At 51.9% G+C, this 19,795-nt stretch overlaps 1 protein-coding gene across 7 annotated transcripts in view; it reads right to left on the bottom strand.

The window, feature by feature from the left end:
* Positions 1–19,092, bottom strand: part of SMG7 (SMG7 nonsense mediated mRNA decay factor) — a 51,327-nt gene extending 32,235 nt beyond the window's left edge. For 4 of the 7 annotated variants that reach the window (XM_083846562.1, XM_083846563.1, XM_083846566.1 and 1 more), the window contains exons 1-3: positions 18,710–19,092; positions 1,993–2,024; positions 616–733 (exon numbers count right to left, since the gene is read on the bottom strand). In XM_083846562.1, coding sequence (XP_083702688.1) covers positions 616–733; positions 1,993–2,024; positions 18,710–18,738 — 179 coding nt within the window. In that variant the 5' untranslated portion in view covers positions 18,739–19,092. Of the gene's footprint in view, positions 1–615; positions 734–1,992; positions 2,025–6,773; positions 6,891–18,709 lie in introns of all 7 variants that reach the window. The other 3 variants (XM_083846565.1, XM_083846568.1, XM_083846567.1) reach the window with 3 other exon arrangements.
* Positions 19,093–19,795: the final 703 nt, after the last annotated feature.

The following is a 19,795-nucleotide window of genomic DNA, read 5'->3' as shown; positions in this document are numbered from 1 at the left end:
TTGACAGTCTACTCACCTTGCTTCCCTCAGAGCCCTGGAAGAACCACAGGCCTCTCTCAGCTACCTGTTACAGCCTATGCCTGCCTCTTAAGCACAAAGGACTGGACTCGGAGCATGGAGAAAACACAGCACAATCTTTCCTGGATCCATAAAGTGCCTCTCATGAGTGTCTGGTAAGGTCCTCTCTTGATGCTCCTCCCTCTTCCTTCCCCTTCTGCCCAAATACACCTCAGAGAGCTTACAGCGAGGGGCTCTGACAGCTATTTAGCCTCTGCTATATCTTGATCAAAGCTCCTGGAGACTGCAGCAGGCAATCTTCCTCCTTTCTGGAAACTTGCAGCTTCAGCCCTTCCTTGATAGCACAGAAGACTGATGTTTCTTCCCTCATTCCCTTGCATCTTGCTCACCAAAACCTACTCTAACTGCCAGAGGTAAAATACTCATCTATTGAACTCTCTTAATCTATTGTATTCTTATGTTTCACCCTCAGCATAGCTCTCACGTTAAAGGAGATAAGGCAACTATTTCATAGGGTACAAATCACTTTCTGTAAGCCTTGGGATTTCCTGCTCATCAGCCCAGATTACACACACAGAGGTTTATTGAGGTACTTACAGGTCCTGCTCCACTTTTTTATCTAAAGCATACTCCAAATCGGTCACTAGCATTTTCTGGTATAAGTCCTGTAAAGCCTGTCTGGATGTCCAGACTTCTGCTGGACCCAGCTTTGAATCTGAGCAAGAAAAAACAAAAACAGACAACAGTTTTTTGTAATACTCAAATTTACAAAGTCATTCCAGCCGATTTTTCACTGACCTACCAAATTAAAGAACACAGCGCAGTGTAAGACAGGCAATGCCAAACACACACTTTTCCTCACAGATTCATCAGAATTTTGAAACAGAAAAACTACAGAGGGATTGGGGATTGACTCATTGGTCTCTTGCAACACAAGAACTAGGTAAGAGCAAAGTCAGCAGTGGGAAAGCTCAAAAAAAAAAGACAGAAGGGGGTGATTCTCCCCAGCTCAATATGTTGTAGAACTTCTTGCCAGTGGATAAATTAAAAAAAAATCAGAGGAGCCTGAAAAAATAGTGGAAAAAATTTAATCATGTAAAGCTAAATAGGAGAGTCCGTGAGCCAGTGCTGCTGTTTAGGAGAACACAGTGGAGAAGTACAGCTGCATGCTTGCCATTTTCTAACTCCCCGGTAGCCTTCTGCAGTTCATCACTTCAGGGCGAGTGCAAACACTGTCCCGAGCTATCAGAGTTACACAGTCCAGTTTCCCATGCCTTGTAAAATCACTGAGCTGGGGCTGCTGGAGCACGAGGGATGAGCATCACCCCAGGGAAACCATTCTGCTGACAGCGCCTGCTGGGTGCAGGCAGGCCGTGCTCCCGCAGGGCCCACACCGAGCCGCAAGATGCACTACGCCGAGGTGCTACGCTCAGCGGAGCAGGGCTTCATCATGCGAGCTGCTTGCACGGCGTGGTTGATACCTTAATGTAAACTATTCCCAATTGCCATAACTACACACAGTTTAAAAGTCAGCTCGTAGCATTTTGTAGCAGCCACGGGCTGCACTTTGTAAGGCATGTGGTAGTGTTTGGATCAACATTTCCATCACCCAGTTCTCTCAAAACCAGCAAGATCCTTTCCCCGCTGCTAATCCAAAGTACAGCAAATCCTATGGCAGTCCAGACAGGAGACTCTCATCCCCAAACAGAGAGTAACAGGGTCATGATCTCTGTCTCCAAAGGCTTTTTAGCATGCCCAAAGTCAACTTTAAAAATACAAGTATTTTAGACATCAAAGAGATCAGCACAGTTGTTAAGACTATATTTATTTGCATACAGAGGATAAGCCTTTAACATAATGCCACATACTTCCCAGGGGATTCTTAGGAATGGTAAGCATAAGGAACATACAAAAAGAAAACAAACAGAAATCGAGTATTATTAGCTAGATCAACCATCTAACAAAGGCAATTACCTGTCATGTCAGCCTTCAGGACTTCTGCCTGCCTGTAAGAAAGCAATAAAACAGTAAATTAGAAATAGACCGATCAAAATAATCAAATCATGCTAAAGCACGTTCATGCACCAGGTAGTAGAGAACATGGGGCCAGCTCCTCTAAGGGCTGCCTATAACCTAAAATGCCATATAGTTTATCCCCTGAATTATGGATTTAAGTTAGTGTTGCTAAACAGCATTTCTTCTACTTTCATACCATAATACAAGTCAACAGTTCACTTTCTCCTGCTTAGATTAAGTCTCTTTCAAAAAAAAAAAAAAATATATATATATATATATAAAGAACCTGACACTGCATTTTAAACTTTGTCTGGCAGCAGCGTCCTGCCACATAAGCGATACCTGCTTACCTGTAAGCAGGGATCTGAAATTCACCCTGCCACACATGAAATGCATTGGAGAGGAGAGTTGTGCTGGGTTTAGCACGGAGGCTTGGGAAGTACTGGGGCCAGGAGAAAGCTCCTCCTTGCCCCTGCCGGGGAGGCTGCACAAACAACCGCGCGCTCTCACCAATGTCAAATGGTGGTGACTATAAAAACAGGAGTTTCTCAGGTTGTTCTGGGTCCCACCTCCTCACCACAGATGAGAAAAGGTTTTGAGATCCACATCAGGATTAAGAAGTTATCACACGAGTCCCAGTGTTTCACTGGGAAGACACACACCGGGCGGCCCCTTCACCAACCTTCTGACTGCATTAAATGCAAGATCACCTCCAGCAACTGGCCACGAGGCACCAGAGCACCACCCAGGAAGCAATGGGATGCTCCGAGGGCTTTCATCAAGAATATCTTCACCGGTGCCAAAAGGAAAGCTGTACTTGCCTCACCAGCTGAGGCAGCCTGGCGATGCTTCGGCTCGCAGGTTAGGAACAGCAGCGAGACAGAGCTGGCCCTGCCAGGTGCACAGCTATCTTTTTTGCTGCTCTTAGCAGCCAGCCAAGGCAATAACACAGCTTGGCTCGCCCAGGAACACCCGCCGGTTCTGCAGGCTTCTTTCCTTTGAGCTGAGGCAGCCACGACTCCTGCAGAGCAGGACGCCCAGCGCCGCCCCCACCAGCCCCACGCTCCCCTCCCAGGAACGGGCTCTGCCCAGCCGCTGCTCCGCTGGCACTGCCCGCATGGGACCACCTGCGACTACCAGCCTTGTGATGGAGAAATGCAAACAGCACCGTTATGAAGGCTTCCTCCACCCCCCAAAAAAAAAAGTTTTGGCCAGCTGTTTCCTGGAGAATTATTTTGCACCAAGTCAGTGCCGCTGCTGATAGATGCTCTGCACACGCATCGCCCCACCTGCGTGGCTGGTCCTGGCCGAGTGAAGGAAGATGCTGATGCCTGAGCCTTCGATATTTGTTACTACTGAGTAGCCCCTCCCCAGAGCTGCTGCTGAAAGAGATTTTTGCCTGAACTTACACCAAAATTTTTTTCAGTCAGTTTTGGAAGTCAGTCCTCAAATACCTTTAATGCTAATCTCAGCAGCAGCTGTAAAGCAAACTGCCTTTTATATTTCATAAGCTTGCGACACGCTACACGCTAAAGGGATTATCACTATAATTTTTAATAAGATGCATAGGAGTTATTTCAATACTTCCTCGAGGCCAAAGGGATTAGTCAGGCTGGTCTCACACTTGCATGCTGCTTCTTGTTTCCACCTAAAGATAACCTCCAAATAAAACACCTGCACCCACAGTGGCTGAGATAGGGCAAGAGAGGACACACCGGGTACCAAACCTGCTCTGCCTCGCTGGCCAAGTACCTGAAGTACCTTTGCTGGTGCCTGCGGACTCCCAGCAGGCACACACCGTGGCCACCGATACCTGCAAGAGGTTCACAAATGGCTCCTCATTTGCAAGTCTCATCAGGCATCTGGCAATAAGATCTTTTTATCCCTATTTTTTCTTGAACCAGCTCATGTTGAATTTGCATTAGAATGACTCACTCTGCTGCAAAAGCGTGTTGCCTGTCAGCTAACTCGGTGCAGCTTACATTTTATCACCTCAAGACCATTCTGAAGCAGCTCCCTGCTTGGCTTGCCTCAGCAGTTGTCTTCAGGCCACGTCTTCCTGACCAGTTTGTCAGTCCAAAGCCAAAAAACACAAAACATAGTTCAAACATATTTCAGGCGTCTTTGTCAGAACGTACAGCTTGATGCGCTGTGCTAGCTACTCAGTTACACTCAGCCCGGTGTTTTAGCTCAAAGCCCAAAGACAAAAGCCTTCTGTTCAATTCCTAAGCACCTGTTAGGCACTGCCTTTGTGTAACAGCTAGTTAGACACCAACACACTTAAATCCATGTCCCAGACCATCACTTCTCTCTTATGAACTCCAATGTTGCCATTTATAAACCAAGCTTTCTAACCGTCTCATTGCCATCTGCCTTCAGACCCTTCAGGTAGCAGTAAATTAAAGAATCCATTTTATCGTTGCCCCAAACCAGCTCATCTTTGTTTCAATACAAATTCTTTGGTTTTATTATAATTCAACGCAATTTAATTTAAAAAAATCAGCCCTGCACGCACCATGCTGTAACTACTGGAGGCAGCAGCAGTTTGAGGGAAGCACAGCTTTGTTAACCAGCTTCATCACCGAGCACAGGAGAGCAAACAAAACGAAGCCCAAGTTTTCAGAGCAGCTGTCCTGGGTTGCCTCGCTGCCACGCGCTGCTTCCGAGGGGCAGAACGGCCAGAGCCGAGATTCGTTTACCCCACACTCCTTTCTCTTACACGGTGAGGAGGAGCTGGGTAAGATCTGTGATGGCACAAGTCCTACAAAACCCATGAAAACTCCCAGCCTCGCAGGAACACTGAGCACAGCACGCTGTTTTCCACCATGCCTGAAGGGGAACTCCATTTGGTTTTCCCCTGGCAGCCCTGAAGCATCAGCAACTATTTCAGTTCCCCTATCAAATCCCAGCCCCCCCCACACACACACCGATAAGGGAGCAACAGAGGGAGTATAGGGGATTCTTCATTTGGGGGAGAAAAGGTCACTTTTCTATGATAAGATATTAACAAGAAAGCCAGATGCACTTAACACAAGTTGTTATTAAATGTTTAACCACGCCAACAGGTGGAAATGCTCACGCAGAAGGAATTCCAAAGCAACACCGAGCAACTACTCTATTCGATTTTCCTCAAAATAAGAGTTAACTTCAACAAAAAATCATAATGGCTTAGTACCTGAATATTGGTGCGTTGGTTTTGGTTGGGTTTTGGTTTTTGTTTTGTTTTAAAGTACGCTGGTGTTGATTTGGGGCAGGGGAAAGCGTTAGGGAACCCAACCAGCACAGGCACTGCACCAGCAATATTCTGCAGCAGGTGTAGGGGAGAAGGGGGCTGGTCTAAACCCCCTCACGTTGCACTGAGGAGACCATTTGTACCTGCAGTCGTTTGCGCGTCCAAAGTTCTGTCTGTTAAAAAGGGCTGACCGGTTCAGCGCAATAAGCATTCTCCCTCCCATCCCTAAGAATAACCACCAACACTTGCTAAAATACTGAGCTTTATCAGCAGCTTGTAGGCCCTCGCTGGGCACTAACAGTTTGCAGCTGGTAAGCTTTGCCAGAGGTTGGCTTTTGCAAGATGCTTCAGAAACAACCGACTTCCCTGAACTCTTTGTGGACAGTAACTGCGTCTCCACGAACTGCTGAAGGGAAACAGCCTTATGGCAGTCTCAGGACTGCACAAAAATATTTGTATAGCTGAAAAACAGTACTGGGGTACTTGCGGATAAACCCCATCTTCGACATTTTCTTCACTTGGCAATTCTTACAGGCTTCAGCCAGGAGCTCCAGTTAGCAGCCCGAAGCGTCTTCACCTAAAAACGGCGACTGGATGGAGTCAGGACTTCACCGTGCTATAGGGAATTATTTATTGTGTAGAGATTTCACTTACATGTGCATCAGATATGCACTGTTAACAATTATTTCAGGCAGCTTTGGGTTTCTTGAGGTAGTTCTTACTGTTCCTCTTACTGTTCCAAGCTTGCCAGTGTCACCACCTCACTGAATGACCACGAAGGGCTGGAGTTGCTTGCTTTGAAGCCGACGGGTCCTGGGGATGTCGGCTCTTCCTGACGTAGCAAGAGATCCTCAGGCTGAATCACCCAGTGAAATGCTCCTTTTGCCCTGAAAGCACAGTCTTCATGCACTTAGCAATGATTTTCCTCAAGGAACACCTGCAGCAGACATCTACCAGGTGTTTTTGTGTGCGCTAACTGGTTTAAAGCTTACTGTTACTCTCACAGGCAGCTGAGCGCAGGGTGCAGCTAAATTTCTGATCAATGGCATTATCAGGCTGTGGCTGCAGATCACAGCCACACAGACAACTAATTCTGCACAGTGTGACCCTGCAATTAAAAAGCCAACTCTGCAAGCAGATCCTAAAGCAAAGCAGTCACCACCTGAATCCAGCCCCTCTCCATAGCAAGCCCTGCTCTGTGACCTTATTCCCACCTCAGCCAGGAGGGAGCTGAGAAAGGGGACACAGAATAGGATTATTATTTTTTTAAAACCTTATCTACTCCCTTTCTCCGAGTCCAGGCTCTACTAGAAGCAAGACAAAAGAAAGCAAGAAAGCTCTCGCAAGGAATAGCAGAGAGCATTAAGACTAGCTCTGGTACGCTCACCTGAGTTTTCTAAAGCTTGCTTTGAAATATCGCCTGTACTGTTTGTTAACTTTCCACCTCAACCTACTGGTTACCTGGAATACTGTTTTACTGGAGACATGGGAAAAAAATAAACTCTACCTGGGTGTCGCTCGTGGTTGAGGGGAAGGAAGAAAAGCACAAGCCCTCCCTGTGTTCACCTTCCTTTCCGTGGGAGCTGACAGCGGAGCTCTTCAGCTAACCACGGCAGTGCTCGCACTATAGAAAAAATAGGAACGAATTACCCAGGGATTAAAAGCAGTCATAACTACAAAAAGGCACAATGATAAAAGACTGGATGGACAAATGGCACTTTTAATACTTCTGGCACTAAGATACGAATCTCTTTTCTTTCTTTAAGGAATACCTCTAAAAGGAAGTCTCAACAAAGGAACACCACTCTCAGGAAACACTCTTGTGAGCAGCATCCTTACAGGAGCACAACTGCTGCACTGGCTGACAAGTCAGGTTTGCAGCTGAGCTGAGAAGAAGCCAGCAGCCAAACGTTTAGCACAGGTTCTACAACCTGCTCAGATATCCCCTTAAGCTTCATGCCACCCACTGGACGAGCAATCTTTGGGGTGTGACGGCACAGAAGTTCAGGACCGCCTTGCACCCCGCTCAGCCGCTCGCAGACCGCTCCCTGGGGAACACCCGGGGTCCAGGGAGAAAGATCAGCAAGCCCCACTCCCTCCCGACCCGCCAGGAATATTCAGCACAGCACCCACGTGGGATGGCAGAGGCGTGCACCCGGACTGGGGCCATTCCCACAAGGTTTTCGGAGCAGGGGGAAGCAGCAGCACGACTTTCTGAACACGCTTCTGTTCCCTGCACCACCACTTTCTCTGCTGTCTGAGACCCACCCTGATTAAAGCACACAAAATTAGCTTCTCTTTCGAGTAATCCACGGCTACGCCAGTGTCATTTTTTATAACACAGTCACTGACTTACGAAAATCTTTATTTCTGCTAAGGGCCGGAAAAACCACAGACAATAAACGTTAGTAAGTGAACACGATTCAACTCCTTTTAGTAGCTTTTGCGTTATGAAAGCCGTGCCCAGGATTACAGAAAACAGCCCAGAGCATCACGACCGGTAGGCCCCTGGACGTCCCGCAGCCTCTCCTTCCTGACCTGCAGCTCCTGCAGGTCTCTGCTGCCCGTGGCCTCCGCCGGTAGCTCAAGAGATAACGTGCAGGGTTCGCTGCGGCCCCCCTGCCTCCAAAATTACCCCCTGCACAGCAGGCGAGCAGCAGACAGAAGAACACGGCCATCAGCGGCCAGCACGAGCAGCCCCCAGCCCACGCTTGCCACGAGCCGACTGCAACAGCCTCGGCGGCGCTCAGCCCGATGCCTTCCCGAGCACCAACACCGGGACCAACAGCCCGGTACTGACGGCCTCCGAAAGCGGGAAGCTGCCAGCGGAGTTCCTGCCGTTTCAGTTACTCACTGCAGCCACTCAACAGGCGTACGAAGCAAGGCGCTGCCCAACCGCGTTCGTTTTCGTACCTCACGATTACGTAACTGTCGTGCGAGTAAAACATCCACGCAGACAGGCGGCACGCAACAAGTGTCAGGGGAGGCCGCCGCGGGACGGCATTCTGCTACACGGAGCGTGCCGCGAGGTTCCCACCAGCCGTGACACGTAGCACCGGGATCACACCCGGGCGCAGGCCTCACCGCAGAGGTTGGTTTCAGTCTCTTGGAGCTCAATGCACGCGGCGCTCTGGAAGCACCGAAGACTGAGCACCAGTCAGGGAGGATGACAGCTCCCGTTTCGTTGTCAGACACGGCTGATCGGTGCATCGCTGCCAGCAGGGCACAGGAGCCTCCTCAGCAGCTCCCTGCTCTCGTTCCCAGGGAACTGTTTTGAAACGCGCTTCAGCCAGAGCGTATTTGCAGAACTATTTTCCTCCCAAAAAGTACGGAAATAAGGAAGAGGTGAACCCTCTATTATCACAGGTTTAATGCAGCTCTAACACACACACAGCAATTTCGAATAAAAAAAGGATGCGGACATTAAATTCTCACCTCAGGCCACACAACCAGCACTATTTCCTACAGAGCTGGACGAATGCTCACACAGCCTGAGGTCTCGCAGTACCTGTGTGAGCTGCAGGGAGCTAGGGGAAGGAGGCTTTGTTACCTTGCCACACTCCCAACTCCTGGCTGAGCCGTGCAACTCCCCATCCGGATGGGCTGCAAAACTCGGGAGTCCCCCAGCAAAATTTACGTGCTCTGGGAGGCGTAAGAGCTGCTCTCTTGTCTGCATTCAGCTGGAAGAGAAACCGACCCCAGCAGCTTGGGGCTGGAGCATTTTACGAGCTCAGGACTGGAGCAGCACGGATACGCTGCTCTGAGAACTGCCCCTCTCTAGAAACTGAGCGGCTTGAAGTTTCTGAGTGCAAATTGGAGCCAAATGGGTCTCGAGGAAAACCAACATGTGTAACTAACCCTTGGCCAAAGCGGTGCAGCTCCGCCGCAGAGCCCAGCGTACCCCTGCAGCTCTGCTCACAGCAGGTCAGGACCGGCTCTGAACCAAGCTGCCCTGCTCTCGGTGCCACCAGTTAACCTGTAACGCACCCCTCCGGCCTCAGTAACTCACCAGCCAGCTGGGAGCAAGCTTCTGAGCAAATCGGTAACTTCTACGGCTAGTCCTGCTTTGGGGGACTACCCATTTTTACAAAAATCGTTGTATTTCAAGCGTACGTCTCAACACCTCAGATACAGACCCAAAAAGGACTGCCTCCGAGCAGCTCACGCAGAGCAGAGCTGCTCACCACGCTCACTCCGCCCACTGCAACGGCTGGGGAAAAGGCTCCACAGCACTGGGCTACAACCCCCAGCCCGAGGGGAAAAAAATGCCAGGGCTGGAAAGGACGTCCAGAGACGAGGCATGCGATTCCCTCACCCCGCCATTCCCACAAAACACCCACAAAACACCGTGCCGTGTGCTTCCCAGCTCCTCCAGAGGCAGACGCTTCCCTGCGCCGGAGCAGCCCGCCCCAGCCACCCCGCTGGCCCCGCAGAACCTCAGCGTGCCTTACACCGAGCCGGCATTTCCTGCATCTCTGCTGCAAATTGAGTAAGAACGGATCGTGCCGGGAAAAGATCCGGCGTGAGTGCGTAATTAAAGGCCATTAGCTCAACGCCCGCGCGTGCTCCGCTCGCAGAAGCCAGCTCAGCTCTGGCATTTCACTCCACAACCACAATAGCTTGGACCTTGTCACCGCACAAACACTTCGTGGAGTATTCTAGCACATCTAGAACAAATTGGAAAATAGAATAGTTTGGCACTGCGTTTTGGCATTTGACAGAAAAGCATGGAAACCACATGAATCATGCTGCTTCAGCCTCAAAATCTGAGCTCCATATGCTCGACGGTACTGTCAGCCCTACAGAGAAGGCTTCCCGCAGCCAAGTCCTTCAAGGCTCAGAGGTCTTCTTCAAACACAAGCTACTCCTGGACCGCATCTGAAAAACTCCAGCATAGCAGTTGCCAGTTTCATAGTCCTCAAAGAATTATTTCAGGAGTTAACAGGAACAGTTACACGTAAGATACATTTTTATAACTATCTTCAATGCCAAGCATGCAGAATTTTACCTGGTTTTGAGACAATATCCCTAAACTCTACATACACAACATAATGTTACAGGTAGACACCAAGCACCTTTTTTAATGCTCACTTCTACCCAGCAGGCTACAATGGAAGCTACCAAAATAGCCTGTAGTTGCCCAGACAGCATCAGGAAGCATTTGGTATCTTCACGAGAAAGATACCGGACATACCTTTTGGGATAGCCTAAAGCTGTAGAAGTTATTGCAGTCTTTGAGATCAAAACCAGGAAGACAGGTGTTTCAGCTCACCCTGCGAGCCACGATTCCCTACCCCTGACCTTGCCCCAAGCCCTGTCACTCCTACAGCTTGCTTCAAAACTAAAGCCATCTCAAAAACGAGGTAATACAGGGACGTATGCACCAGGTAGCAAAGTCTCCACAATTCACACCCTTACATACCCTACGTGACATGCTCCTAAATTAAAGTATTCTGTATTACTTCAGATTAGTAGTAAGAATCCATATTAAGCACTTTATCACTTATTTTCTAGTTAAAGATTTTACATATAGGTTCAACTTCATGCGTATTGATGGTAATAACACAAACTAAAATCCCCCCTAGATTTTTACTAGAAGTTTACCCCATATCTTTCAATCATTTCATTTATAATCAGTAACCCACACAAAAAATAGCCTTCCCTGAATCCCACATTTCTATCCAAAATGAAATCACATTTCCTTTTTTACTAGCAACTGCGGCTGAATGTTGAAGCTGGAAGAGTTGCTTCTGTTTTCATACGCTTCTTAAGTGACAAAGGCTGCTCTTACTGACATTCATAAAAACAGACCTGCTTCCCCGCCCCCCGAGGAACAGCTGGTTAGATCAAGCCCCTCTCCTCAGCAGTTCTGTCACTGCATCGTCCTCTACCAGCATTTATACCGCTTCGAGACAGACACCTAGCATCTAGGCAAGAGCCAAGCAAGTCTCCCTCTTTCTCCCCCTCTTCACAGCAGCAGATGATTAACTCTTCTATTTTTAGTTACTGGAGGCTGGTCTACAAGGACTGCCCTAGAGACCCCTCTCAATGGCCCAAATGTACCTCAAATTAGGAGTACAAATGCTCAAAGGCCCTGGTACAAACATTCGCTGACTGCAGAAGAACCGAAGCTGGAGTCTGTCAAAGGTTCCTTAGCGGCTCCAGGAACCCCTGGTTTAAAAACAGATGACATGGCACAGCTGCCTGCCACAAAGCAGAACCCACGTGCTTTTGTCAAATCGGAGCGACCAAGGCAAAGCAAATACCAGGAGGCTGGCCGTGCAGCAGAGAACACGGTAGCAGAATTTCAGGGATTATCGTAGACCAAAGGGCTGAAAGATGGTCTTCCCAACTGATTTGTCACATATTCATTCCCTTCCCCTCCTGACATTAGCTGTAATGAAGCTAATTAGCTCCTTCAGAGAAAGGGGAAAAAATATACAAAATCAACTTACACATACCAGTGTTAGATGAAGCAGCAAAGTGTTCAATAGGGCTGAGCATTAGAAGGTATTTTCAACAACACAATGAAATTAAAATATGGGAAACAGACCCCTGATGTATTACAGAATCACAGAATCGAAGGGGTTGGAAGGGACCTCAAAAGATCATCGGGTCCAACTCCCCTGCCAAAGCAGGCTCCTTAGAGCAGGCTGCCCAGGTAGGCGTCCAGACAGGCCTTGAATATCTCCAGAGAGGGAGAGACATTATAAGTACTTTCAGAAAAATGACTTTTTCCCCCCTACAGGTGGTAGACAAAATTAACTCTAGCAGGACTCCTAAGTACCTCAAGGGTATCTCTGATCTGAGTCCCATCAGTGAAATTCGGCCTGTTGCCCACAGCAGGGTAACAATCCCAAGAGACTCCTCAGCCTTCTGGTTCCTTACGATAATCCCTTGAGTGCAGAAGCCAGTGTGAATAATCTGAGAAATGTCATACTAGAATACAGAAAGAAAAGAGAGCAGGCCTAACGTTACTCCAAAAGCTCTTGTTCCATCTTACCTCACAGCATTACGTTGATCTGAACGGGTAGCTGCAAATACAGCTTGGAGGAATTGAAATACGCAATATCCAGACACTGCTTGAGCAATTTCCACCGCTTTTGGTTGTCTAGGAAGACACCAAGCCTGCAACCTGAACCGCTCCTCCAGCTCTTAAACTTAAGTGGGAAGAGCAGCAGCGGCCACACAAGCCTGGAAACAGGGCCTAAAGGCAGCACTGTGAGCAGTGGTGACGAAACCAGGCTAACCGTAAGACTGCATCCGACAAGACGCTGCCCGCAGCCCGAGCGCCCGGGGCGCAGGCCGAAGGGCCACCAGTGCTCCCTCCTGTAAGGGCCAGCGAGAAACCAGGGCCCGAGGGCAGAGCCACGGCCCCCGGCTCACCCCGCAGCACCACTCCTTACTACCGCCCCTCGCTCCAACGGGTCTGCTCACACAAGTGAATCTCTGCTGGGAGGCCCGAGAGCAGCGACGAAGGGCCCTCAGCAGCTCCAGGCCCCCCTCTGCTCCTTCCCCAGCCACCACGCACACCCCGCGATCCCTCCTCTCCTGCACCAGGCGCAGCAGGGAGGGCAGAAGGCGAGGCACCCATCCAAAGCCGCCGTCTTCCCTGTCAGCCCAAGGGGCACCCAGCAGCGGCTCCAGCCGGCCTCTTCTTCTCCAGCGGGAAGCATCACGATGCCCGCAACAGCCAGAGCTGCAAACCCAGGAGCTCTGCCTTCCAGGTAGATGGAATGAAACGAAGCTTTAGGTGGCCTGATGTAGAAGGGAACGGTACAATTCAGCGCCCAAATCAGATTATTCGGAGGCCAACACACATCTCATCGGAGAAGTCTAGGGCTACTCGTTATGAAGCTCCTGTGAGGACGATACTCTTTAGACAGAAGGAATGGATTTTATGAGTAGCTTGAATATCATGGTATGCTTTACATTCAGTACTGAAATAAAACAAGCTAAGCCATCATCAAGTCGATGTTAACAGGCAAGTTTATCTTCTCACCCTGCTCTAAAATGAAGAAACTTAACCCAAAACCTCTGCAAGCCTGCACTCGGGGAAAGGGACAGCCTGTTCAAAGTGCTGCGTTCAGTCCAAGAGCCCCGCTCCCGGCTCCAGGGAAGCACCACTTGGTTACCCTGCCACAACAGGGCCCCCTCCTTTTCAGCACAGGTCAAACCAGGCAGGAATACGCAGGTTAGAACAAGACCTGCCGCAAGAGTCGTCCCTACAGCCAAGAACGAATAAATAAATACAGCTGCAGCTTTACTTACACTACCTGCACTTGTAGGTCACCGGAACGCTGCTTCGCAGTAACCCCAAGCACAGCGCAGTAACAGCGACCGCCACAGGCCGTGCGCTGCAGCAGGAAACGGAGGGGTCTCAGCCCGGCCTGAAAGCTGGGGTACCGCTGCGACAGCCACACCACCGATGCACGGGCACGCAGGGGCTCACATGTCCTAGGAAATGGGGCTTTGTTTACTACTGCTACAGGTCAGTGACAACGAGCACTACATCACCAGGAGCAGCAGCCCCTTGCTGTTAGCGCCTCGCTCCTGCCGTGCGCAAAGCTCCCCCCGTCCGTCAGCAGCACCTTGATGAATGGCACTGGGGAACATAGCCCAGTTAAATGGAGGGGGTTAAAAAAGAGGAAATAAAGCAGTTCTCTGGAGACCTGGCCCAAAACGTACACCATCGAATCAGGGCCGAGAGGAAGAGTGGGGTGCTCCTACAAGCAGCAGCAGCTCTCTAGATGGCCAGCCCTTGGCCAGGCCAGGGATTAAGGAAGAAGGGCCAAGTCACCTGCTCGCTGCGGCCTTCTCCCCCTGCCTGCAATCACACCGAGCCACCTCCCTGCCAGCCATGCCAGCCGAAACGTGCCCACCAGTCCCTGAATGCCCACAGGACTTGGGCCCGGCCTCCCTGTCTGCCCCAACAGGACCTTGCAGCGGCGCAGGCTCAAGCTCCACACACACGGTCAGCACCGAGACTCCTGCCCCTCCGCAGATGGGTCAACTTCATCAAAACCACTGGGGAGAGCGGAGCGACAGCTGGTAAGCAGGACATGCACAGGAGCCTCGTTTCCTTGGGCAGAACACAGCGTAAGAGCTACGAGAGATGGTGCGACCTTAGCACAAGTTGCCCCTGGGTGGCAGAAGGATGTAAAAATCCCCAAAAAGCCCACGAGAAGAAAAAGGGGGGAGTTGGAGCTGCTCGGCTACGGCTGCCTGGCACGCACTGAGCGGGCAGACCCAAGGGACACAGTGCGTGTCTGGGGGCTTGCAGCAGGAAGGGTTTCTTCTAGCTGGTAGCTCTGGGGGAATTGCTTAATGTCTCTTTTTTTTTTTTAATTGTAATTCTTTTTACTTCATAGGTCACCACACAAAGCTTGTAGACCTGCAGTAAGCAGTACTCATCATCAATCTTATTTGCCTTTAAAACCACTGCCCTCTGCCTTGAAGAATAGCTGCTCATGTTAAATAATGGCGGTAAGTCTAGTTACCAAGTGCCGGGAACAGCTCGTATGGACAAAAAAAGACGGAACACTGTTCCCTTTACTTCTCCCCAGAGAAAACACCTTGCTAAGAAGCGCCTCCCGAAAGGCCAGCGCAGCTTTCTGACCTCTCTGCTACTCCTCTCCCGTTTAAAATCCAAGAGTAAACAACGTGCGAAAGTAGCATTAATCATTGCAGAACATAGAAAAGACAGAGGGAAAACTTTCCCAGACCCAGTGGACGTGAAGACAAGTCACAAAGGACTGTAGATCAGCCAGAGCGAGGTCTGTGAAACCCCAGGTTGCGCTCACCCACCTCAGGGCAGGCAACCTGGGGGGCAACAGCAGCCACGAGCCCGCGGGCTGGGATGAGCAGACGGAGCCAGGCCGCCGGCAGCGGCACGTGGCAGGAAAGCGAGCGCAAGGTTCAGACAACACGAAGGAGGAGCACCACGGGCCGTCTCCTTCCTTAGAGGCTGTCAAGCCCTGAACAACCTGCTGCGACACCGGGGCCGCCCCTCCTGGAGAGGGAGGTAGGACAGGGACTGCTGAGGTCACCTCCAGCCCCAGCGACCCCGTCAGCTCCAGGCGGCACGCTACAGCCATGCATCGCTGGACTGTTAACCCCGAGTTGACGTTTACTAACATTTTTCCTTCCAGATACTCTCAAGCTAGTTAACTGACCCTGCCTGTCTCATGGGATTCGCTCTGGGCTTCAAGCAGTACTGGTTTGTGCCTTTCGGGCTCTGACAAACATCGGTTTTACATCCTCCTCCTCAGGGATCGGTACCAGAACACGTTCACACGCGAAGGCTGCAGCACTAAATTACCTCTGCTCCTGCCCTCCTCCACGAACAGGGAAGAAACATTGCGAGAGGTGTGTCACGGCCTGGCAGACAGCAACGGAGCAACCGCACAGAGACACGGCCGATGCAGAAGTAAATGGAGCTACTGAGGAGTCTTTGAAAAGGGAGCCACAATTTAAATTATTAAAGCAGTCAAACCTTTAATGAAGTTGGTTATAGCCTCATCCTAAGACTAAAGGAAACTGCCTCCTGGTTCGTCAGCACCAGGATTTCTAAGCAGTGTTCAAACCCTGTAATTCAGGCACTTTTTATGCTATGTTTACATAGTGCTAAAAGCCACAATTTACCAGAGTAATGCCACACTTAACTTGAGACTGAAGTTCATAGCTCTGTAAAACACAATCCAGACAGTCACATCTCTGCCAAACTGCTAGGCTTCTGAGCCCAGGTTGACTACACTTTGAATGTTAGCACACAGAACTGGCAGTGAAGCTCTTTCCTTAGAGCAAAGACAAGAGGAGTAGGTGGATTCAAGTTCAATACTGTCTTTAAAAAGGAAGTACTTGGAAGTTTCATTGGTATTAACATCGGCAGTATGATTTGCTTGTAAGTGCCTTCTGTAGCTAGCAGGATACATGAAATGCTTATTTTAAGATGCCTGTCCCACAAGATCAGTTTGATATATGGAAAATACTGGAAGACCCCCCAGGCAGCATGAATTTCTAGCCAGATCAGACACACCAGGCTGAGAATGCATTCACCTGAACAGAGAGATGCAAACTCTGCCCCTCTCCTCAGAGCTCTTTGAAAGAACTTTCTGACGTTTTTGCTCACCTGACTAGATCGAGGGATCTTTGTGAAGTGTCTGAGACAGACCCAAGAGAAGTACCTAGGAAACTTAACTCAGAAGAGACAGAACGCAGCCCGGTACTCCTGAAAGGTGACCTTGAAAAGGCTATTGCAAGCAGGAAAGCGAAGACCCCAGCACTATCTCACGACATACGAAGATGACTTGAAAAAGGACTTTAGAGAGACGGGGTACATTAAGTCTGACCTTCTCTGCTCGTTCTGGAAAACTTCTGCAGGAGCACCAGCTGTTTCTCAGCTCTTGCACTCTTACTGAAGGGTCGTGATCTTTTAAGAGCGGCATTTTAGAACAACTGATTCGTGTACATACACACACACAGAAAACGAGAGGCTGGTTGGGGAGGAGTTAAGGCACTCTGGCCAAGAATCCCGTTCTTCCCTGCTCATTCTCTCCGGTGTCTCTTGATTCTTGCAGAGTCATTATTTCACTAGTTATTCAAGCATTACACGGTCACCTCAGATATTCAGCTCTCTCCCACCTGAACCTCAAATACACAGAGAAAGATTTTTCACACAAACTTTTCTGTCCCTCATTAGCTTTACGAAGGGATAGCAGAGACAAACTGCCCCGCACCTTTACTCAGCTCAACGTTTTTTAAGCTACCTTTTTGTATCATTATCCTCTGTCTATCTGTTCCTTCACCATTCCATGCGGACGGAGCTTGCAATGCTGGCGCAAGGAGGATGCCCTCCTCTGTAAGGCAGAGGACTAACAGACCTGGCTCTGAGAGCTTGAGGCCTTCTTCCCTCACGCGCCTGGGCTGCAGCCATCCAGTTCCCAGCAGCTCAATTTCTGCCCTATGCAAATCAAAGAATTAAACATACACAGTACTGCTGCCGTGGACATAAAAGGCGTTTTGCAGATTTAAGGAAACTGCCCCCAAGCTTACCCTCTCCACAGAGAACTGAAACAAACGCTGTGCAGAGGGAAAACGCGCACGTTACCGGCTACAGACTGCTTGGAAAGTTTTGGGGGCTTCCCCCCCCCCTTTTTTCTTTTCCTTTTTCTGGAGAAGATCAGGTTTGTGGTAGCAAACATAGGAATCACCAGATGTAAGGTATTAGCACCCAGATGCTCAGTCCTGTTACACTAGGCACTACACAAACACAGAGCAGTCAGAAAATACACTAGAGGCTGAGCTACGCCGTCAGGGGAGCAAAGTTAGCAGGGAGAGGCGACTGCTGCCCACATGCTGCAGGCGAGGAGGATCTCCAGCTTGGCACAGAACAAGGGGTGCCAAGAGAAAGCCTGGCGCTGCAGGAAGGTGCCTTGGGCAGGACACATGCGGCTGGGGCAGCGCTGCCTGGCAGGAACACGAGGCAGCCAGGGGCTCATAGCCACGGGGGGAGCTGCAACGTTATTAAGGCAGATGCTAAAGCGACTCTTGTACCCGTAGAGCATAGCTAGCAACAGACGTTTTATACCCTGTATTCATAAGTGTCTGGAAAAATGGAAGAAGCAGCTAAGACGGCGCAGGTTAGAGATCTAACTGAAGAAAGAAAAAAAAAAACAGCTTGTGAACTTGCTACTAGACAAAAGATCAACTACTTTTAGGGGGCGGGTGCTTGAGCTGGGATCTAGACCACCGGGGAGGCAGGCACAGATAAGACGAAGAGGAAGAGATGGATCTGAAGAATCAGCACGGAGACACAGCTGAAGCGCTTCACAACAGTAGACACGAATTGTTTGGGAAATACAAAAGCCCCCTGGAACCCACTCCAGAAACCTGCCCAGGCCTTTAAGTCTCCAGAAGGAGCCAGCATGTCTTTCTGGTAGCGCTACACCTTTCTCACGAGGCGCCCCGGAAGGCTGGGAGGCGCACAACACCCCCTCCCTCAGCACATCGCAGACACCGAAAGGCCACCGGCGTCTCAGGACGCTCCTTCCCGCAGCTGTGAGACAAAAAAAGCATTTCGAGCCCGCCGAGGGAGCCTGCGGGGAGCCGGGCGGTGCCAGCCCCCAGCGCCCTCAGCGAGGGCCGGGGCCCCGCGTCCCGCCCGGCGCTCCCAGCCGCCCAGCTCCAGGCGGCGGGGGCACGGCAGGGCCGCCCCGCAGGGCCCGGCAGCTCCCCGCCGCCCCGGGGCACGGCGTGACCTTGCGGCGGGGCCGGGGCAGGGAGCGACGGGGGCTGAGGACCGACCCCGCTCCCCTCCGCGCCGAGGGGACCCCGGCCCGAGCCTCCCCGGCCCCGCGGCGGGGCTGGGCCCGGAGCCCCCCGAGCCCCCCGCGGCCTCGCCCGGCGGCAGGAGGCGCCCCCCGGCCCCGGCCGGGCTCTCACCGGAGATACTGCGCGCACAGCAGGCTCATCCTCCGCCGCTCAGCCGCCGCCGCTGCGCCGCCCCGCCGCGGCTCTCACAGGCCGGGCCGGCCCCACGCCCCCAGGCCGCCGCCGCTGCCGCCTCCGGCCGCCGCCGCCATCTTCCCGTGCAGGGCCGCGGGGAGGGGCGGGAGGGGAGGGGCCGGGGGCCGCGCTCCGGCCGGGCACGGGCCGCACCGGGAGGGGGAGGAGGAGGAGGAGGAGGAGGAGGAGGAGCTGGAGCTGCCGCGGCCGCCGCTTAAGGTGCAGGTGCAGGCACAGCCGCCGCCGCCCTGTCCCGTCCCGTCCCCGCCGCCCCTCCGGGCCCTACCGCCCCGCCGGCCGCACTTCCGGGCCCGGCCCCGCCGCCACTTCCGGCGGCGCCACCGGCAAAGCCTTCCCCCGCGCCTTCCCCCCCACCGCCCGCCCGCCCGCAGTGGCGGCCGCCGATTGGCTGCCCCGCTGCCATGGCAACCCCCGGACGGGAGGGGGGGGATGAGCGGCGTGTCGCCATGGCAACCGCGGCGCCTGCCCGGCCCGCGGCGCGGCCCCCGTTCTCCTCAGCGGGCGGGCGGGGAGCTCGCGGCCCCCCCCCCCCCCTCCCAGCGCAGCAGCCATTTGGCCGCCTGGGCCAGCGTGAGGAAACGGGGCAGGAATCGGAAACGGGAGCAGGAAACCTGCCGCGGGGGAGGGCGCTGAGGGCCGGCACAGGCTGCCCGCAGGAGCTGTGGATGCCCCGTCCCGGGCGGTGTTGGAGGCCGGGCTGGATGGGGCCTTGGCAAGGTCCCTGAGGACAAAGCACAAACTGTGTTTTGAGAATGCAGCCCTCGTGGTTTTTTTTTCCAGGTTGAAATGAGAACGCGCTTGGGGAAGTGGTTTTTGTGTTGGAACAGAAGCCTCCTGAGGTGACGGGATCGGTTTCCTGGTTTCCTGGCAGCTCCCAGCACAGCACCCGGTGCAGGGCTTGGGGCTCTGCCTCCATCCCTCCTCTGCGTGGGCTCTTGCCTGCAGAGTGGGAACAAACTGGGCAGCACTGGGCAAACTGGGGCTGTTCTCACCTGCCCAGAG

The sequence above is a fragment of the Anser anser genome (genome assembly GCF_964211835.1).
Source record: "Anser anser genome assembly, chromosome: 8".
NCBI lineage: Eukaryota > Metazoa > Chordata > Aves > Anseriformes > Anatidae > Anser > Anser anser.
The sequence above is the reverse complement of the archived record's forward strand: the minus strand, read 5'-3'. Positions and strand labels throughout refer to the sequence as shown.